Source organism: Calonectris borealis, chromosome 2, assembly GCF_964195595.1.
Source record: "Calonectris borealis chromosome 2, bCalBor7.hap1.2, whole genome shotgun sequence".
Classification (NCBI taxonomy): domain Eukaryota; kingdom Metazoa; phylum Chordata; class Aves; order Procellariiformes; family Procellariidae; genus Calonectris; species Calonectris borealis.
Genome location: NC_134313.1, coordinates 121,639,851 through 121,657,542, shown reverse-complemented (window position 1 = coordinate 121,657,542; position 17,692 = coordinate 121,639,851). Strand labels below are relative to the sequence as shown.

The 17,692-nt window shown below is 36.2% G+C and overlaps 1 protein-coding gene across 1 annotated transcript in view; it reads right to left on the bottom strand.

Annotated features, from left to right (window-relative positions):
• The window catches only part of ULK4 (unc-51 like kinase 4), a 253,157-nt gene that overhangs the window by 62,307 nt on the left and 173,158 nt on the right, over nt 1-17,692 (bottom strand). Inside the window, exons 34-35 of the mRNA XM_075143193.1 lie at nt 6,976-7,142; nt 4,076-4,174 (exon numbers count right to left, since the gene is read on the bottom strand). Coding sequence (XP_074999294.1) covers nt 4,076-4,174; nt 6,976-7,142 — 266 coding nt within the window. The remainder of the gene's footprint in view (nt 1-4,075; nt 4,175-6,975; nt 7,143-17,692) is intronic.

Genomic DNA, 17,692 nt, shown 5'->3' with positions numbered 1-17,692 from the left:
TTCTACTTCTCTTCCTTTTTAGATGGAACCTGCTCGGTGTATTTTAAGGTTAATGTGGTGAAGAGCAGGAAGTTTCTTGTTATTACACATCTATATTTCTGCAGTCTGTTGTCAAAAATGCCTTCATTTTGAACTGAGTTGCAGCGTGTTCATGAATTGCAAACCATTGCAAGAAACGTGTGATCATTTGAGCTGAAGTGGCAGTTTTCACACCGTTAGAGTTGTTACAGCATCTAATTTTAGAGCTACAATGAAACTGTCTGGATTACCCGGAGGGGACACTATTTCAGTGCATTAATGAGGTTATACACAAAGAGAGTTTATTACAATAAGAGATAGATATTCATTAGATCAGTAATGTGATTACAGAATGCGCTGTAAAGGAAGCACCATTGGGAACTATAGGGAAGATAATTTTGCAAACATTAAACAAAATGTAAAAGCAAAACATCATTATTAAATCTGCTAACTTTACTATGCTATTCTTATTAGTAAATATGCACAGTTTTAAATTAAAAAATAAAATATTATATTTTGGCTGAGGGCAAAATTGTCGTCCTTCTTCTACCTAAGGAAAAATATTTTAAAGACCAATATATTTGCAGTTCATTTTAATCTAGCCTAATTGCTGAGAAACTAAATCCCCATCCTGAAATTCTGTGCTTGTGACAATATATTCTAATTTCCTCTGGCGTGTTTTTGTTTGGGTTTTTTTTTGTGGTTTTGTTTGTTTGGTTGGTTTTTGTTTTTTAGGATAGCTCTGCAGAAGAGAATTCTTCAAATATAATTCACAGATAACATTTCAAATACAATAACAGCAATACATTATACAATACAGGAAATAAACATATGTCTTTCCACTCTGACCACAGAACTGTCCGTATTCCTAAGAAATGTGAAATAAAATTCTACAGTCTACAGGGTTATCATTCTTCTGCAGTCATGTTCATTATTCATTGGCAAATACCTTCACATGCTCTGAAACCAAAGTCAGGGCACCGCCTTAGAGCCAGTGCAATGTAGAGACAGAAAGGACCTAGAAGAGATCATCTCATTCATCCATGTGCACCGAGGCTTCATATTTGCCCTCTTCATGTTTGCACATGATTAACTGGTCTTTCAACAGTAATATACAGAGCACAGTAATCAACTACGAATTTTACTAGTAATACTGTAATGAAGAAGCCTATCACCAGAAGACAAGAAAAGTTCTCTCCCAGCAGTCTGGTAGGCTGCAGAAAAGACTGCAAGACCTACATCTAGGATCTAAATCTAGGATCTACAGAGAAATGAAACTCCTTTTTATAGGTACTGCCAAGGTTTCTGAAAGTTTCTGAAAATCCACACTGAAGTGATTTGAAAAGTAAGTAAACATTAAATTTTTTTTCAGTATAATGGTACATCAAAAAGTAGAAGGTATTTTATATCTTCTATAATTGCTGCAAGTTTCAGTATAATAATCAAATTACATTTATGTTCAAGTGGAGAAACATTACACAAAAAAGCTGAGTGTAATAAACTTCTAAACACAAAGCTGACAAGCAGAAGACTAAATGCTCAATTTATTTTCCTCTTACTGATCAATTAAGGGCAAACTGATCATGGGATTAAATACTGAATTCTCCATATTTGCAGTGTTTTCTGCATGACAGAATTTGCAGTTATTTCTTCTTTTGCGTTCTTAAAAACCCTGAAGTTTCATTTACATGCAATCTAGGTTTCCTACACTTGCTTTGCTACGCCCTAAGTGATAGACTAAATCACAACTACAGAAGGGAAAAATTGATTCTAAGTTTTTGACATTTTCAAGTTTAACTCACATTGATTTTTGAGGGATTATTAAGAGAGATAAACATGTAGAACTTGAGGAAAATAAATAAATAGACAAGTCAATGGGGCATGGAACAATCATCTCCTTGAGGGAGAGGGAAAGCAATTATTCAAAGTGACATAAGAAACTGTAAGTATGGTAAGATAGGTAGAAATAAAGATCCAGAGAAAATAATTTTAACTCAATATCTTAAAGTGATGGTTAGTTCAGAATTTAAGACCTCCATTATCTCCAGAAAATAAAGTTCACAAAGAACTGAATGCTCCAAAACAGTAATAAAGGGTTATATGGCCACACAGCTCAATAAATACAGAGAACTACTGTTGGCAGCTCCACAGAACTTAAGTTTAGGTAGGCCTGAGTCTTTTTGTGGGGTAGGGAAGTATACATCTTGAGAAACCCACTAGACTACACAAAGAATCTAGTCCTATTTAAAGAGATTAGAGCATAAAATATTTTAAACAAGTGGATCCTAAATGTTAAAATGATTATTCCATTGTTCAAACTCTTTCAACCTTAACAGGAAATGTTTAATACAGCAATGGGTAAAGGATATAAAATTTAACAAACGTAGCCGAAATAACTTTAATATGTCCAATCAAGCACGTGTATGTAAAGAACAACACATATAGATTACAAGAGAAAATCCCTCACTTTTACAAAACCTTTTACAAAATTCAAAACAGAAAACAAACAAAAAAATGAAGCAGCACTAATGGTCTTTACTCTTTACCTGTATGTTAAAAACAGCAGATTTTAAATAAGCATTTTAAACACACCAGGATCTGTAGAAATACAGAACAAAGCAAAACCTAGTGGTAATTTGCAGCCATGCTTTTGAAATACAAGGGCAAGTCAGAATCTAATCAGTACATGCTAACTATACAATTATCCTATCCTTTAATTAAAAACTTATAAAAGACTTCCAGGTGGTATAGGCTGAGTACAGCTTGGCCTCTAATTTTCTGTTCTTTAGAGAGTTAATGGGATTTAAATTTATGATTAGTTTCACTTTAAAGGAACATTTGCATCTCTTCATGTCTTACTATTTATCATATATAGTGATTTAAAAAAATTAATAAAAAATAAATTAAAAGAATTGATAAAGGTGAAATATTATATAGTTGAAATTCAGTCACTTTGTTTTAGGTCATTCACTGAACATTTCCAAAAAGCCTTTGTCAATAGCTGGTTAAAATAAATCCATCAAAGGAGGACTTAGCAACAAGTATAATGCCAAAAATTAATAAAAAAGGAATCACACTCTTCCCCAAAATAGAAGATGACAGACCGCTAAAGATAGTAAAAGAGTGACAGGTATTCATATCATAATACATCTGAAAACCTATATTTAAATAAAAAATAAAAATTAAAAAAAAAAAATTTGAGGTTGGAAGAGAACTGAATCTGAAATGCCTCTAAGTGAAATAACCTGGAAAGGATAGTGTGATATGCCACAGGGAAATTCTCACATACCATTTTAATGGCTTTATGTTAAATAAAAGGCTGAGGCAGCCTCTAAAAACCCTGTCCATCTAAAGAAGCGTTCCTCTACTACAAGCTCTTACACACAGAGCCAAGACAAATCTCTGGCACAGTATGATGGAGGTTGAGCTGATGGGATGCGTCAGGGCCACAATATAGCACCCTGTGAAGATTTCAATGCAGCATTGTGACGTCCAGTAAACCCTGGAAAAGACTGACTTTAAACAGACAGACTTCAAAGATGTTTACAGATCACCAGCGACCAATTCCCACTCGTAAATTCCTCAGCATCGTGTTAAAATAAAACTAAACCCTTGAGAAAAACTCAGAAGGCTCAAAACTGGGAAAATAATACTAAAAGTCATCACTTGTTGCAAACTAATTTTCAATTTACTGACTTTTCTAATGGTAGCAGTACTTGTTGTTTCAAATTTTGAACACCACCCTTTCCCTATCCAGTGATCATTAGTCCATTCGAAAGGGCTAAAATTTGGCTATACATATGTATCCCAACTGAGAATCTGCAGCCTGTCCCTCGTCCCACTTCTATGCTTGGGACAGACTTACTCCAATGTCACTTGTAACCTGCAAGTCACTGTGACCTATAATTTCTTAAAAATTGTTAGTCCTTCCTTCATACTAGGTGGGAGCTTATAAACAATGAAAAACTAGCAAACAGTGTTCTAAGATGTTGAATTCAGTTGAATAATTCCAATTTCAGCAACATTCCAAAAGGCTTACAAATAAGCAAATTCTCACCAGTTGAATAAGCAGGCTAATTAGGTCCGACAGGGGTTTATTGATAAGCAGAAGGTCTTCAGCAGCCTGCGTGTCCCCTCCTGTGCCAGATTTCTGTGCCTTAATAAGATGAGAAAAAATAAAAAGCAGCCTTGGTGACTGTTCTGTTATGAGAAACAAATTAGGTCCATTAGGTGGTCAAAGTTTGAACGGAAGTTTGAAGGAGACTTGTACACTCTTTTCTAGTTAAGTATTCCTGGGCTCCCAATGAGCAGTTACGCTCCCTGTGTCTGTAACAATAAGCACAAAGCAAAAGGGACTCATGCTGTCATGCCTATTCTGCACAGGCTGAATATACTGACCTACATGACATTTCTTCAGCAAAATGCTATAAATTGTATACGCAAAAGATATCTCTAAAGCCATAAATGTTTTATGTATTTGTATTCTCTTTCAACATGACATACCTATTTTAACATTAAAGTTCAACTATTTTTTTTTCCTTTATCAGGAACAATTTTAAGTGCAACTCAAAACAAGAAAATCGGAGTGACTGAAAAGTTAGAATTCTCAGCAATAATGTCCAATTTTGCCCTTCTGACTCACTTTGTATCCTGATATATTCATAATACATTATAATAATTTATTTTTTAAATAGGAATAATAAAATCCTTAAGTGACCGAAGTCTGTAATATGATCTGTTACTACTTGTAATTCTGACCATTGTCATCCCCCCTCATCAAACGCACTGCCATCCTAGGCAGTGCTATTTATGACCCATCCCTGCCCCAGGACACCAGAAAGGTCTGCTTGCAAGAGTTTTCATTTAACTTCATTATCTTGCAGCAGCTTTGGACCATAACCCTATACAGTCTAGCTGCTAGAGGAAAATGTAAACATTTTGTCTAAAGAACACATCTAAAAATCATTTTGTATTGTGTTTCATTTAAAGTCCAATCCTAAAACCATCATCCAAGTGTACTACTTGTGGATTTTCGTTTGGTTAAGTGAACACAGGAGCAAGTCCCCTGAGACAAGAGACACTACTGCTGAAGCTCCACTGTTGATATTGATGAATTGAAAGGGTAACGCCTTTCTTCTGGAAATAATTTTGAAATAAAAGATCTGAAGAGCAGTTTCTCCAGGTGATAAGACACATTGGTACGTCCCTCACCGAGACTCACCACAATGACCTGGAATGCTGAAGTCCAAGAAGAGCAAAAAGACGTAGTGCAGAGGAGACAGAAAAATGGAGTGTTTATATTAATCAAGAAAGGGAAATAAGCCACCTTCACTTCAGCAAAATTTACAACAGCTTCTTCTGGTTAGTGGTTGGATGAGAAGACAGACATTCTCCATCAGGGATGTTTGACTACTTTCTTTAACTTTTATATATTTAGTGTCTTTGGAAAGAGAATGAACAATATCACTAAAGGAATTATAGTTTTTATATATATATATATATATATATATATATAAAGGATATATACTACACCACGCTTCAACCTACATTAAGTCACTAACTAGAGTCCACTTCTCAAATTGAGATTGCAAATTACTTTCAGCTACTGTGGATCACCTGTGGAACACAATATGATGAAACTGCTCCAAAACAGATATGCAAATTAATCTGAACTTTTGTACCATTTCCATTAAAACACAAGTACTTGGACCACAGAGAGCAAACTCTTGAATGAAGCTGGATATGGTTATCAGCACCATTCAGCATAAAGTACTGAAATGCAAAGGAAAAGTGGTGTCATGTTTTGCCTATGCAACTGGATAAAGTTATCACTTTACATATAAAAAGCTGAAATAAAAAGGATTCAAGTGGAGGTGGTACCATCTATAAAAGTCAGCGTAAGCCTCAAAAATGGATAATATGAGAAAATTTGATTCTCTATTTCAAGTTCTGCTTTAGAAGGTACCTTATTCAGAAGACCCCTATAAAAACAGTCCAAGAATATTTGTTATCACTACAGTGATGCATTTAGTGCCACACCAATAGTGGAATGTTACATACATGCATGGTAAATAGCAGTCAGCAACTAATGGCCACCATTCAAGAGGGCATGTGTACTGAGGCAGCTGTAGAACCCACAGGGGCCCTGTGACAGTATTGTCAAGACAAGTATGCCAAGGCAAGTAACGCCACCGAGGCTTTCAACAGATAATCCCAAGAACATCAAAACCCTAACACGAAGAGTAAGTGTTCTTGTTTGCAGCCTAAATACAGAAGTTACTTCCAGTTGATTAACTTAGAAATTTGGCAGGTTTAAAAACAAAGCAAATATTGCTAGCTTAACATCAAGTCTAAAAAAAGATGAATCCTTTTTCTTGTTTTGTTTTTAAGAGTGTTATGTGCAGTTTCTTTGCATAGTATCTTTTTGTGCTCCATTTTTAAGGAGGAGGAAGTCTTCACTGGAGGAGGAAGTTCTACCAATGCCATGATTTGCAGTGGTTCAAACAGAAACTTGGAAGACAAACTGTCAGTGTAAGAGAAGAAACACTTTTGTCAGCACACATCCAGAGGTTACATCTGCTTTTCAAGCACAGGGATCACGTGTGATTTATAATAAAAAAGATACCATGTTTTACGGAGTAATCTTTTTCTTTTAAAATGGATGGAAGGAAAATGCTTTGAACTACCATTGAGCAAATATGGAATTAAGCTATTTATGGAGTACAGAAGCAAAAGAGTCAGCTAGGATCTGTGTTCCCAGCATATAGTGAGGCTAGTATGGATAGTCTAGCCAAGTAAGTACATGAAAAAGTAATATGCAGTTGAAAATACATGTTCTTTCCACTAAACTAAAAATTCAATAAAATCAGAATAGTGGGAATTTCATTATTAAGATAACAGGAAGTTATCTAAAAAATTGTTTAAGGTGGTGATAACCCCAGGAAATAAATTCCATACCTGTAAAGTCTGGCGCACAATGTTTGCTGTATACATCAGCATGCAGTGCAAAATGTCAAGCAAGGACAGAAGCAGTGCATTTGCTGTCTTGGTGCTGCTTTTATCATCTGCCTCCAAGTACAGAGCCACAGTTTCTGTTAGGAGATTACAGATGTGACGAGCCAGTCCTACATAGAAAGTGAGACAAAAAAAAGAAATAGACTATCAGGAAAAGAACAAAGTGGAAGGTAGCCCAGTTAAAAAAAATAGATTAGCATAAAACCAAATTTCACATACATTATGAATATTTTTTATATTTCCTCTTTTTCTCCATTATTATAATTACCTCCTCTTCTGTTTGGAGCAGCTCATAAAGACAGCTAAACCGATACAATCAGATTTGCTAACTACATGGAAAATTATGTAACATTCATTAAATAAAGACATTGAATCCCAAACTTTTCTGTAGCATGTTGGTACACAAGCCTCCTTCACAACACTCCTGGTCACAAGAATTAAGCAATTTCTCTAGGCTGTTACAAAATGACACATCAAGGTCTGAGCCTAAAGTTTTCTTTCTTAACTGGTCTGCCAATTACGACCTTCCCCTTATGCTTTAATTGTAGAATTGAATAGTGTTATGCTTAACATAAAATATATTCAGAAGAGCATTATAAATGAAATACTGAATACTATACCATAATGTTATTAAGATTTTTTTGACTGGTGGTAGTAAAAAGTTTTCTGAAAATGCCTTCTTGTCTTGAAGATTTTTTTCCAGCTTCTTTGGAATTTAGTAACATCAGCTCCTGTAGCTTGCTTAACCCACAAATCAATTCACATATCAGAAAAAATATAATCCATTTCAAGACAACACCAATTCAATTCAGAATCTTTCTTACTTTCAAATACAAAGTGACCGAGTTCATTATATTTCATCTTAATCTTTTTCTTTCAGAATTTCATAAGGAATGAAAGATACTTTGTTCCTCACCAAAAACATAATTATGTTTGTAAACTATCTTCTTTTAAACTGGCAATTTGTCATACTGTGACTGGGGTGTACATATGTAGTAACATTTTAGTGTATTAATATATTAGCTTCTAGTCCCCCTGACTGTCAAAAATGACTGAAGTACTTCACTGATTTTACTGAAGTAAAAAGACTCCTTTTGTAAGTTCTCCTTTAAAAAGTAATTGTATATATTTTTACAAACATCAGTACAAGATTAAAGTGAGACATTGTAGAATACAGTATGTAATTATACCATTCAGCTTTTGAGAGTAGTCAAATCTGTGGGGTGTTGAACTATTTTTGCTTTGAAAGTTGCCCCATCAATTAACTAAACTTCCACGAAATCCTTTCCTCCCCCCTATTCATCATCCTTAATACTTTCCTCAGGAAATTAAATACAAAAACATTCATTTAGAATAGTTACAGGTCAGGATTATTAAGACTTGCACTCTTCTTATATCTCACATCTTTTTGTGTTTGCTATGATTACTAGCGTTATTCTTCCACAACAGTTTGATTGATGGACTACAGCTGAGGCCAAGCTTTGAATTTCCTGGGTTTTTGTCTGCATAAACCAAACTCTCAAAATTATATCAGTCTAATCTAGCACATTTAATTTCCTCCTCCTTTTTTAAAGTACAGCTTCTGCTGCAGTTCTGAACATTTCATATAAAAATGAGATAGCATGCAGAGACATATTTAAGTGATGTCACCAATACCCACCAAGAAGAAAAAAAACAGACATAATTGTATGTCTACCCAATACAAAACTTGTGGTTATTCTATGCCTTTTTCCAACAGGCTAAATTAGAATAAACCTAAGAAAACAGTCCAGTAAGGGTTGGTCCCTATCAAAGCGAGGTCTGCAAAATTGCCTGCAGGGATATGTCCAAGAACACTCTGTTTTTCCCTGTATATGACCACAAAACCCACAGCCACATCAAAATGAATGAGTCACCCCTATTATTTCTAGATGGCTTACATATAGCCCTTAAGACAGTGACTTGGAGATTAACGCTGAGAAGCCCATTTTCAAATGAAGGCACTGTATGGGTCATCATCAAGAATTTTTTAGGCAGTAGTCCTCTCTGCATTTATAGCACTAGGTAGGGAATGACTAGTAGTGAACGAAACAACAGGATCCACAACTCTGATCTGCAATTCTTTCCATTTCAACTTTGAAGATGACAACTTTTTTATTCCCTTGACTGTACCAGCCTGAGTCTCACAACTGCCTCACTTCTGCTGTTCGGTCAATGGGGAGGTGAACCTCAACCTTCTCCCCGCCCATCGAGACATGAATAATATAATCACCTAGATTTTATTCTCTTGAAGTATTTACACGCTAAGGGTATGAGTATTAGCAACCCTGCCTCCGAACACCTGAAATACACCAGAATATTCACATTTACTTAGTTAACAAAACATCAGAATTAGTGGATTTTATACAGGTAGATACATGCTCACACAGAGTTATATGTACAAAGATATGCATGTTAAATTTGGAAATTTGGGGGAAAAAAAACCCTTTTCCTGGACTTAAAATACCTTTGGAAAATTTAACACATCAAAACTGTATTATAAAGACATCTAAAATAAAACACTGCTGCAAAATGTTCCCTAACACACTGCATGATTCATACAGAAACCTGATAAACACTTGGTTCCACAGATAAAAAAATTAAAACAGACTGACCTCTTGCCAAGTAAATAAAGTTCCAGACATGCTCTTTAAAATACTTCATTGTGTCACAACAAAATGAAAATTGGAGGCCACAATTGTAGACATGTAAATATACTCCTTGCTTACACCACAAGACAAAATACACATTCTTTGCCCTCAGAAGAGAAAGTTGGGAAGCTGGTATAATTTACAGTGACCATGACAAAATTCAGTAGAAATTTAACGGCCTTGACCATTGGCACTGTAATCAATTTACTCAAAAGGTAGCTATAAAGTTCAAGGCTGATATGTCTGAGCATTCAAAAAATTGAATCCCACAACAGATAGCCTAAAAAAAGAGGATTCAATTCTAAAAAAGGGAAACTGTATTCATAATTCAGTAAATCATAATATAAAAATTGCATATGGATGTCTAAGTTTCAGAAGATACATTGAAGATTTTCTGCCAGATTTTACAAGTGATTCAAGAACCACATGCTTCGTAATTTCCAGTAATGCCTAAACCAATATTTATCTTTAAAAACTTCAGACAATATATCTCTGAGACATATTTAACAGACACAAGTTTCTTATGCAGTAATTCTCAACTGGTCATTAGAAAGTAAAATAAATAGCCTCTGATTCAAAAGGTACACGCCGTGCACTCCTGAACTTTGGAAGTGGTGGATCTGAATCTGAATTCTATATCATAGTGGAGAGCTAAACCTGATTAGATAGAGGAAGATTGTTCTACTGAGAACAGCTACTTATTTTTAAGTATTCTGGTACTTCCAAGTATGTTGGTAACAGTCCACTTTGTCAAGAGAAAAGTGTTAGTGACAGTTTACATGGGTTAATGTAATGCATCATAATTTCTTTCAGCTGGGCATTTCTTATTAAAAGAGTGAAATAAAAACTTATTAATTAACTTATTATAGGTTTTTTTGTTACTCTATAATTTGCAAATTTCAGCAAACAATTAAAATATATGACATCATATCATTTATAGCTATATTTACAGTTTAGATTTACTATAGCACTTCACAGTGCACTAGTCATGCCTTACATTTATTTGTAAAAGGAGGATCGTCAAAACATCAAGCCTCAGTGCAGTTCTCTGCTCTTCAAATTTTGCAGAACAATAAGGCAAAACTTGGATTTTGTATTAGAATTATTGTGTTTATAAATTAACATAGCTGGAATTAAACAAACAAACAACCTGTTCTAATTGCAGTCCAAGATTCATAATATGTATTAAAAGGATTGCATCCAAAATTCCTAGCCACAGTTTTATAGCATTTGACAAACCTAGTGTTCACAGCAGAGTATTTCTCCTGCCCAGAGACCCCTGCAAAGAACTGAACACGTCGCTGATAATGCTTTATGAATGTGGACTGTGATGACTATGCTTGTGTTTTACAAATCTTTTCAAAAGATAAAAGGAGTCTTCTGGCCCATGATACAGCTAATCGGACAAAATGTGCCATGATACCTTCATGGAATGAAAGCTGAGAGGAGATATTTTATTCTCACCTATTAGCAAGATGGATAAAGGAAAAGAAATCTTCGCTTCCAAATCATACAAAACATCAAAGGACAGCCTAGGAAGCAATCTTCTAGGCAATCCTTTCATGCCTACCAGCAATTAGAGCATTCAACAAACCTGTCTGCTTCCAGCTGAAGAAAACGTTAGAGCAGGTGCACTTCCTCCGAACAATGCCACCACGTAGCCAAGCAGCCAGCAGCAAAACCCTCACCCTGGCAAAAAGGTTTCTCTTTGTTCCTTTCTACATGTTGCTCTCTGGAAAGCTGTTTTTCCCATTTGTATCACACCTACACAACTGACTCCCCAGGGATATTACTGAATATATATTCACTAGACTTTTCTTCCTTCTTTTACTTACAGAGTGGACCTGCTTGGGTTTTTTCTTTTTTTTTTTTTTTTAAATGACTCAAAATAATAACATATTGGGAACTAGAAATGATACCACCAGACTAACTAGAAAACATATTTCATAAACTTTTTAACGTTAATGATAAAACTCAAAAATATTGCTAACGAGAAACACAGGACTGTAGTCTGATAGATTCTTTTGCACGGAAATTAGCTCCTCAGTACCTAAGCACTTAAGATAATCCATCATGTCATAAAGATTCTTCATAAAACCTTATTTACCTACATAAATCTGGGATTTAATTTGCATTCCCTTTGCATCACAGCCCTACTACTCAAGGTTTCCTCTTTTGAACAACTGAAAATAGGCAACATAAAGCAAATGGTATCTTTAGGTTAACGGCATTTTTAAAAGAGGCTCATTGCTTTTATTGTTATTTTTGTTTATTATTTGTTACTGTTTATTTTTCAGGAACTATTTATGTTAGTATTATAATATTCTTGAGGGAAGAATAAACTAGGATAGAAAATTAGGTCACCACTGATTTCAAGATTCGGTGAGTTACAAATGTCAGACCCAGTGGAAAGAAAATGACAGGGCTGTTGAGCGTATCAATTGCATGACTGCTGCCCTGGAAATTATCTTCTGTTCTGATCTTAAAAATGAATAGCATCTAAAGAAGAAAATTTTGCACATATTGGATAGTCTATTCTTAATACTTGGACAGTGACTGGACAATTTGTGACTGAATAAAGAATTACTAGGTTTGAGGAACAAAAATCTCATTTGAATTTGTCACACTGTAGTGGTCAAGGTTCTCCAGAGCTTCCCTTTGGGGGAAGAGTCTGTGGCTCAGCTTTTCCTACGCACATGGCAGGTGGGGGACACTGTCTGATGGCGCCAGCGCAGGCAGTCCTGCCCTCACGTGCAGAAAAATGGATGTTGTAAGGACTATGACAACCAGGGAAGAAAAGCCAGTTATCACCTTTACTACAACTTGGTTGAAAGTAGACTGGGAAGTAGTATGTTATCTTGAGCGTGGATGCCTAAGAGGAATACAGACCTGACATTCTCAGTGGCAAGATTTTTCTGCTTTAACTCAGTCAAAGCACGACATAGCTCTACTTCACTTTTTCAGGACTGGCAACGTTTCACGGTTATTGTTAGAAGGCAGTTTATAGGTGGCATCTTTCACTTGTGAAGAAAGAGCGCAGAACTGATGACTCCCCTGGGAACGGTGCCAAACTCTTCTCAGCCAAAGAGAATCCTGCCAACACAGAAATTTACCTTCTTCTAAAATTTAGTCTATGGAACAAACATGTAGATGATTAAGACCAATAGGTGTATAAAACAGCCAACTAAAAGATAGAAAACCAAGTGGATTCTCTCATAAAAAAAAAGTATCTGAGTGTAATAAAAGATAGTAAAAATGCAAATTGAACCATTTAGGAATAATAAAATCACATACTGTTGAATATGCTTGACTGTCAATTCAAAAAATAGTAAAATGTAACAAATTATACCAACTAGGCTATACTGTGGTTGTTCTGAATGAAAAGATGTGGTTAGAATGACATACACAGAAGAAGAGTATTTCTGAAAGTATAACCACTGATCCCTTGGGAGTTCCTGATTTGCTGTTGCTTTTGAAAATGAAAAAAAAAAAAAAAAAAAGAAAAAAAGGAGTTTCCCATCTTAGAATCTTGTGAAGGTTTCTGTGACAAAATTTCAACGGAATTCAAGTTTTGTGTCAGGTTGACTCAACCATACCATAATTAATTCAGAAAAGATATCCAAGCTGTTTGAAACTAAGTTCACAGCATACACGGGTATCAAAGGTTTGAAGGCAGGGGATTTTGTTCTAGGCAAGATTTACTGAGATGGTCCTCATTCCTAGGAGTATAACTCATTGAACATGAACACAAACTTGTTCAACAGGGATAGAACGAAGGATCCAAAGGTAACTTTCTTCTGAGAATTATAAGAACATCCAAATGCTTTCTAGTTCTACCAGGAAAAAAAAAAAATCCAAAATTTATATGAGCGAATAGTACATCAATATGGACTGTAATGATGTTCAGGGGATCTATTCACAGTGTTGATAAGACATTATTAGTGTCTCATTTCAGCAGTCAGGTTTGATTTGTTTGGATACCATGCTGTTGGCACCACAGTCTCTAGAAATACTATCTGCTGCTTACGTTCTGTAAGTAGCTAAGAATAATTGGACATTCACTACAAAAAGATAAGTGAAAAACATAACAGAGAGGTAGGATCCACTGAAGATGTACACACAAACTTTAAATGCTCATATCAGGCGGCTTGTGAGACTGGACATAAAAGAAACATTTCTTTTGAAATTATTTATTCAAATTAAACTTTTGCTCTTCAGAGATGAAATTTAGTACCCAGCAGAGTCATAAGATTTGCTGCCAATTCTGTCACTAATGCATCACAAATAGGCTGCTTTTTTGCTAGTCGGGGATCATAAGACCCTTGATGCATGTAAAATCAAGTGCTCTCATCCCAAGAGGTAAGTGACAATACAGTAGAGTACAATGCTAAGGCTGCCTGACAGACATTCATTTTGTAAACAGCTTTGTTGATGGCAAACACCAGTTCTTCCCAGGTGTTTGCTAGTGATCAATTGTTGGAGGTTATTACCCCTACAATTGTGTGTGAGTGTGTGTGCATGAGACAGAGAGAGGATGTGAGTACTCCCTAGTCTCCCCCGACAAGCTGTGCCAGGCTGCTTTAAACTGTTCAGACGGGCAGCCTGCATTAACCCATCTGATTTTGCTTGAAGCAGATTCACATGCTCAAATGATCCTTCTACAGGTGGAAGCCCCGGGGGGGATGGAGGTGGAGGTAATACAGTGACTTCACGGTGTATACATTTCAAATACTTCTGTCCCCAATTGTGCATATATTAAACACCTAACGTGCATTCTATTCATATGGATTTAAGCACTTTTGTCAATACAGTCTTTCAATACGTCAGTTGTGCCATGCTTGCATGCACAACCTTCCAATAAAAAAAAATATTAAATAAACCAAGACTGTAATAAGATAAAATCACTTGTCTGGATTGACTATTATTGCCGTGAAGTAAACTTTATAGCAGCTTTTCGGCTAGATATTTTCCTGCATATGTCAGAGATACATTAGAGATGGTAGTCCATTTTGTAAAGCATAGTAATTCTACAGCATGCTATACTTCAGGTCAGATCCTGATACACCCTATTTCATCCCTTATAAGGTGTCAACTAAAATAAAGTCTCTGGGTTTTGTCAGACAGAGGTTAGATGATGCTTAGGAGATTTTTCGGACAGCAGGTTTTAATGATCTGCATGAGAAACAAGAATATCTAACAGGACACCTTACTCTTTGAGAGGCAACAGTCTTTAAAACTTCCTTTAAAACTAGCCTGAGGTATTAGCAGTTGTTGCTTCACAGCTACATGAAAGAGCTTCTGCTTGCATGTTGTGAATTAACATACAGTGTATGCTTTTTAGAAAAACAAAGGCTGCATGAAGTCCTCAAATTAATGGCAAAACTAGACAAAAAGTTCTTCACCAGATTAAAATCTGTTATTTTTGTTAGATTAGGAATTCTTTACATTCATCAAGATCTAGAGTCAGTAAAGATTCAATAAAGACTTTTGACTTACTGCTCAGAAAGATCAAGCCTGCTACAATTACCATATCACAAAATACAGGGGGAATTTATATCCTGGGCTTAATTTAGAACTAGAAATTCTTCTGGAGAGATTGCTATTTTAATAATAGACTTCCTGTCACACAAGATTAAACCCTGTTTATCTAATTCAAATATCTTAACATGCTTCTGCTTTGGCATCAACTTTCCCTTTACCAAAATCCTTGAGAGACCACATTCAAACTTTGAGAGCTGCCTTTTTGACAAAACCTGTACAGACCACATATGAACAGCCTCAGAATGCAGATACAGCCCTAAACTGTTGTCACAAATAGGCAGCATTCAACAGCTTTGAATGACGTTACCAGCACTAATTGCTCTAGCTAGGCCTTTAAGAGACCCTAGACTGAGAGTGATAAGGACCAATGAACCTTGGCTTCAGAAAGTTCTGTGAAGTTTCCAGTTTTGAAATTGCAGAAATAAAACACAGTTGACTACTGTTCCCACATATATTCAGCAAAGAATAAGGGTAAAAACTCTATACATTTCCCTACTGAAAAGTCATGCTCTATAAGAAAAGGTGTTACTTATTTATTCCTACTCCTCTTGGTCTATTTACATCACTCTTCCATAGGAAGAAAACTTACAGAGTACAAATACTTGGATTTTCAAGTGACAGTCTTTTACAATTGTTACAACTAGACCAAAGCACAAAAGCAAAGGCTAGAGTGTCCACTAAGTGGAATTTGCTGCTAGTTATTACAACAAAACTGAATCTATGCCACAGTTCCCTGTAACATCCTGCATTATTCATCAATTAAGTTTACAACAGAAATGAAAGCTGACAACTAGTAATTGCAACTGTCCAAGGTGGCCTTGGTGTATTTACATTTACATGATCAAAGGACTTAAACAGAGATCAGGATGTCACATGATAGTAAATCTGGTTTTGCACCTATGACCAGATTAAATTCCGTAGCCTTTAACCTACTCTGCTAGGTCAACTGTTTTCTGAGTAAGTGTTAGGATAACTTTGACCAGCAGACTCTCTTTCTAATTTGCTATCATCCTGCCATACCAATAATGCCACATCTCATTAAATCTCTAAAATCTAACCACAGACTTTTCACCTCAGATGTTATTATCCTTCTTAAGTGGCTTAGGCATATGTCTTGTTTTGTTTGCATGGATGCTTGTTCTACTTTAACCTATCCATGATTTTCAACCTTACCACCAGGATCTTTGAGCTGGAACCCATCACACTGTGATCATGTCACCTCAGGCTGTACCAAAAGTGCCTTACCTAATACTCGTCGTTAGTAAAATCTAGACCAACAGAGCCTTCATCTTGTGTCAGCACAGCTACCTGACCCCAACTATCTTGGCTTCAAACAACTGTACTGAGCTAAGTCAGCTGGTGCCACAGCTTAGCTTATTTAATCAAGAGGCAGTCCTGGCTCTGAAAGAACTTTGAGTGTTTGAATACTGTGTTCCATACCCTGTCTCCCCTATCTCAACAGGACTCACACGATAGGAGCATGGGTCTACTGACACTGGGTTGTGGACAGCCTGTACATTTTCTATGCAGGTACCTGTTGCTGGGAGTAGCAGAGCCTGCGTATACAGTAACAGACTGGCTCAGACTCTTGGTGAAACTCCTGCCTAAGCATTGGAAGATCACCTGGAATCGTTTGGTCTGCTAGGCTATCTTGGCCCAAGCCACCCAATTTTGAAACAAAAACAGTGCGCTATACTACCCTCCCCAACAAGAAGCTGAACTAAATCCTGCTGCAGATCTGACGCTTTAACTGAGTATTTGGATTCTGCTTTGCTCAAGGGCAACTAATTTCTTCAGAGGTGAAAAAGAAGTTATGAACACTGATACAACTACCGTGAGAGAGATGGCCACCACAGAAAAGAGGGATTGAGAGAGCCAGGATTTTTTTGTTAAGTGGGCACCCTGTGAAGACATGCAACAGAACAGTGAAAGAAACTTGGTATGCAAGCGCTGTTTTAGTACCTGGGTTTCGGATGGGATAGAGTTAAATTTCTTCATAGTAGCTTGTATGGGGCTATGCTTTGGATTTGTGCTGAAAATAGAGTTGTAGCACACTGATGTTTTAATTACTGCTGAGCAGTGCTTACACAGCATCAAGGTCTTTTCTGCTTCTCAGACTGCCCCGCCAACGAATAGGTTGGAGGTGCACAAAAATTTGGGAGGGGACACAGTTGGGACAGCTGACCCCAACTGGCCAAAGGGATATTCCATACCATATGACATTATGCTCAGCAATAAAACTGGAGGGGAGGTTGGTGGGGGCTGCTGCTGCTCCCAGACTGGTGGGACATTGGTCGGTTGGTGGTGAGCAATTGTCTTCATTTGCATCACTTGTCTTTCTTGGGTTTTATTTTCCTCTCTGTTTGTTTTTTCCTCTTTTCCTTATAATTTTTTAAAATTCTTATTATTATCTCTTTTTACTCTTTTTAATTATTAAACTGGTTTTATTT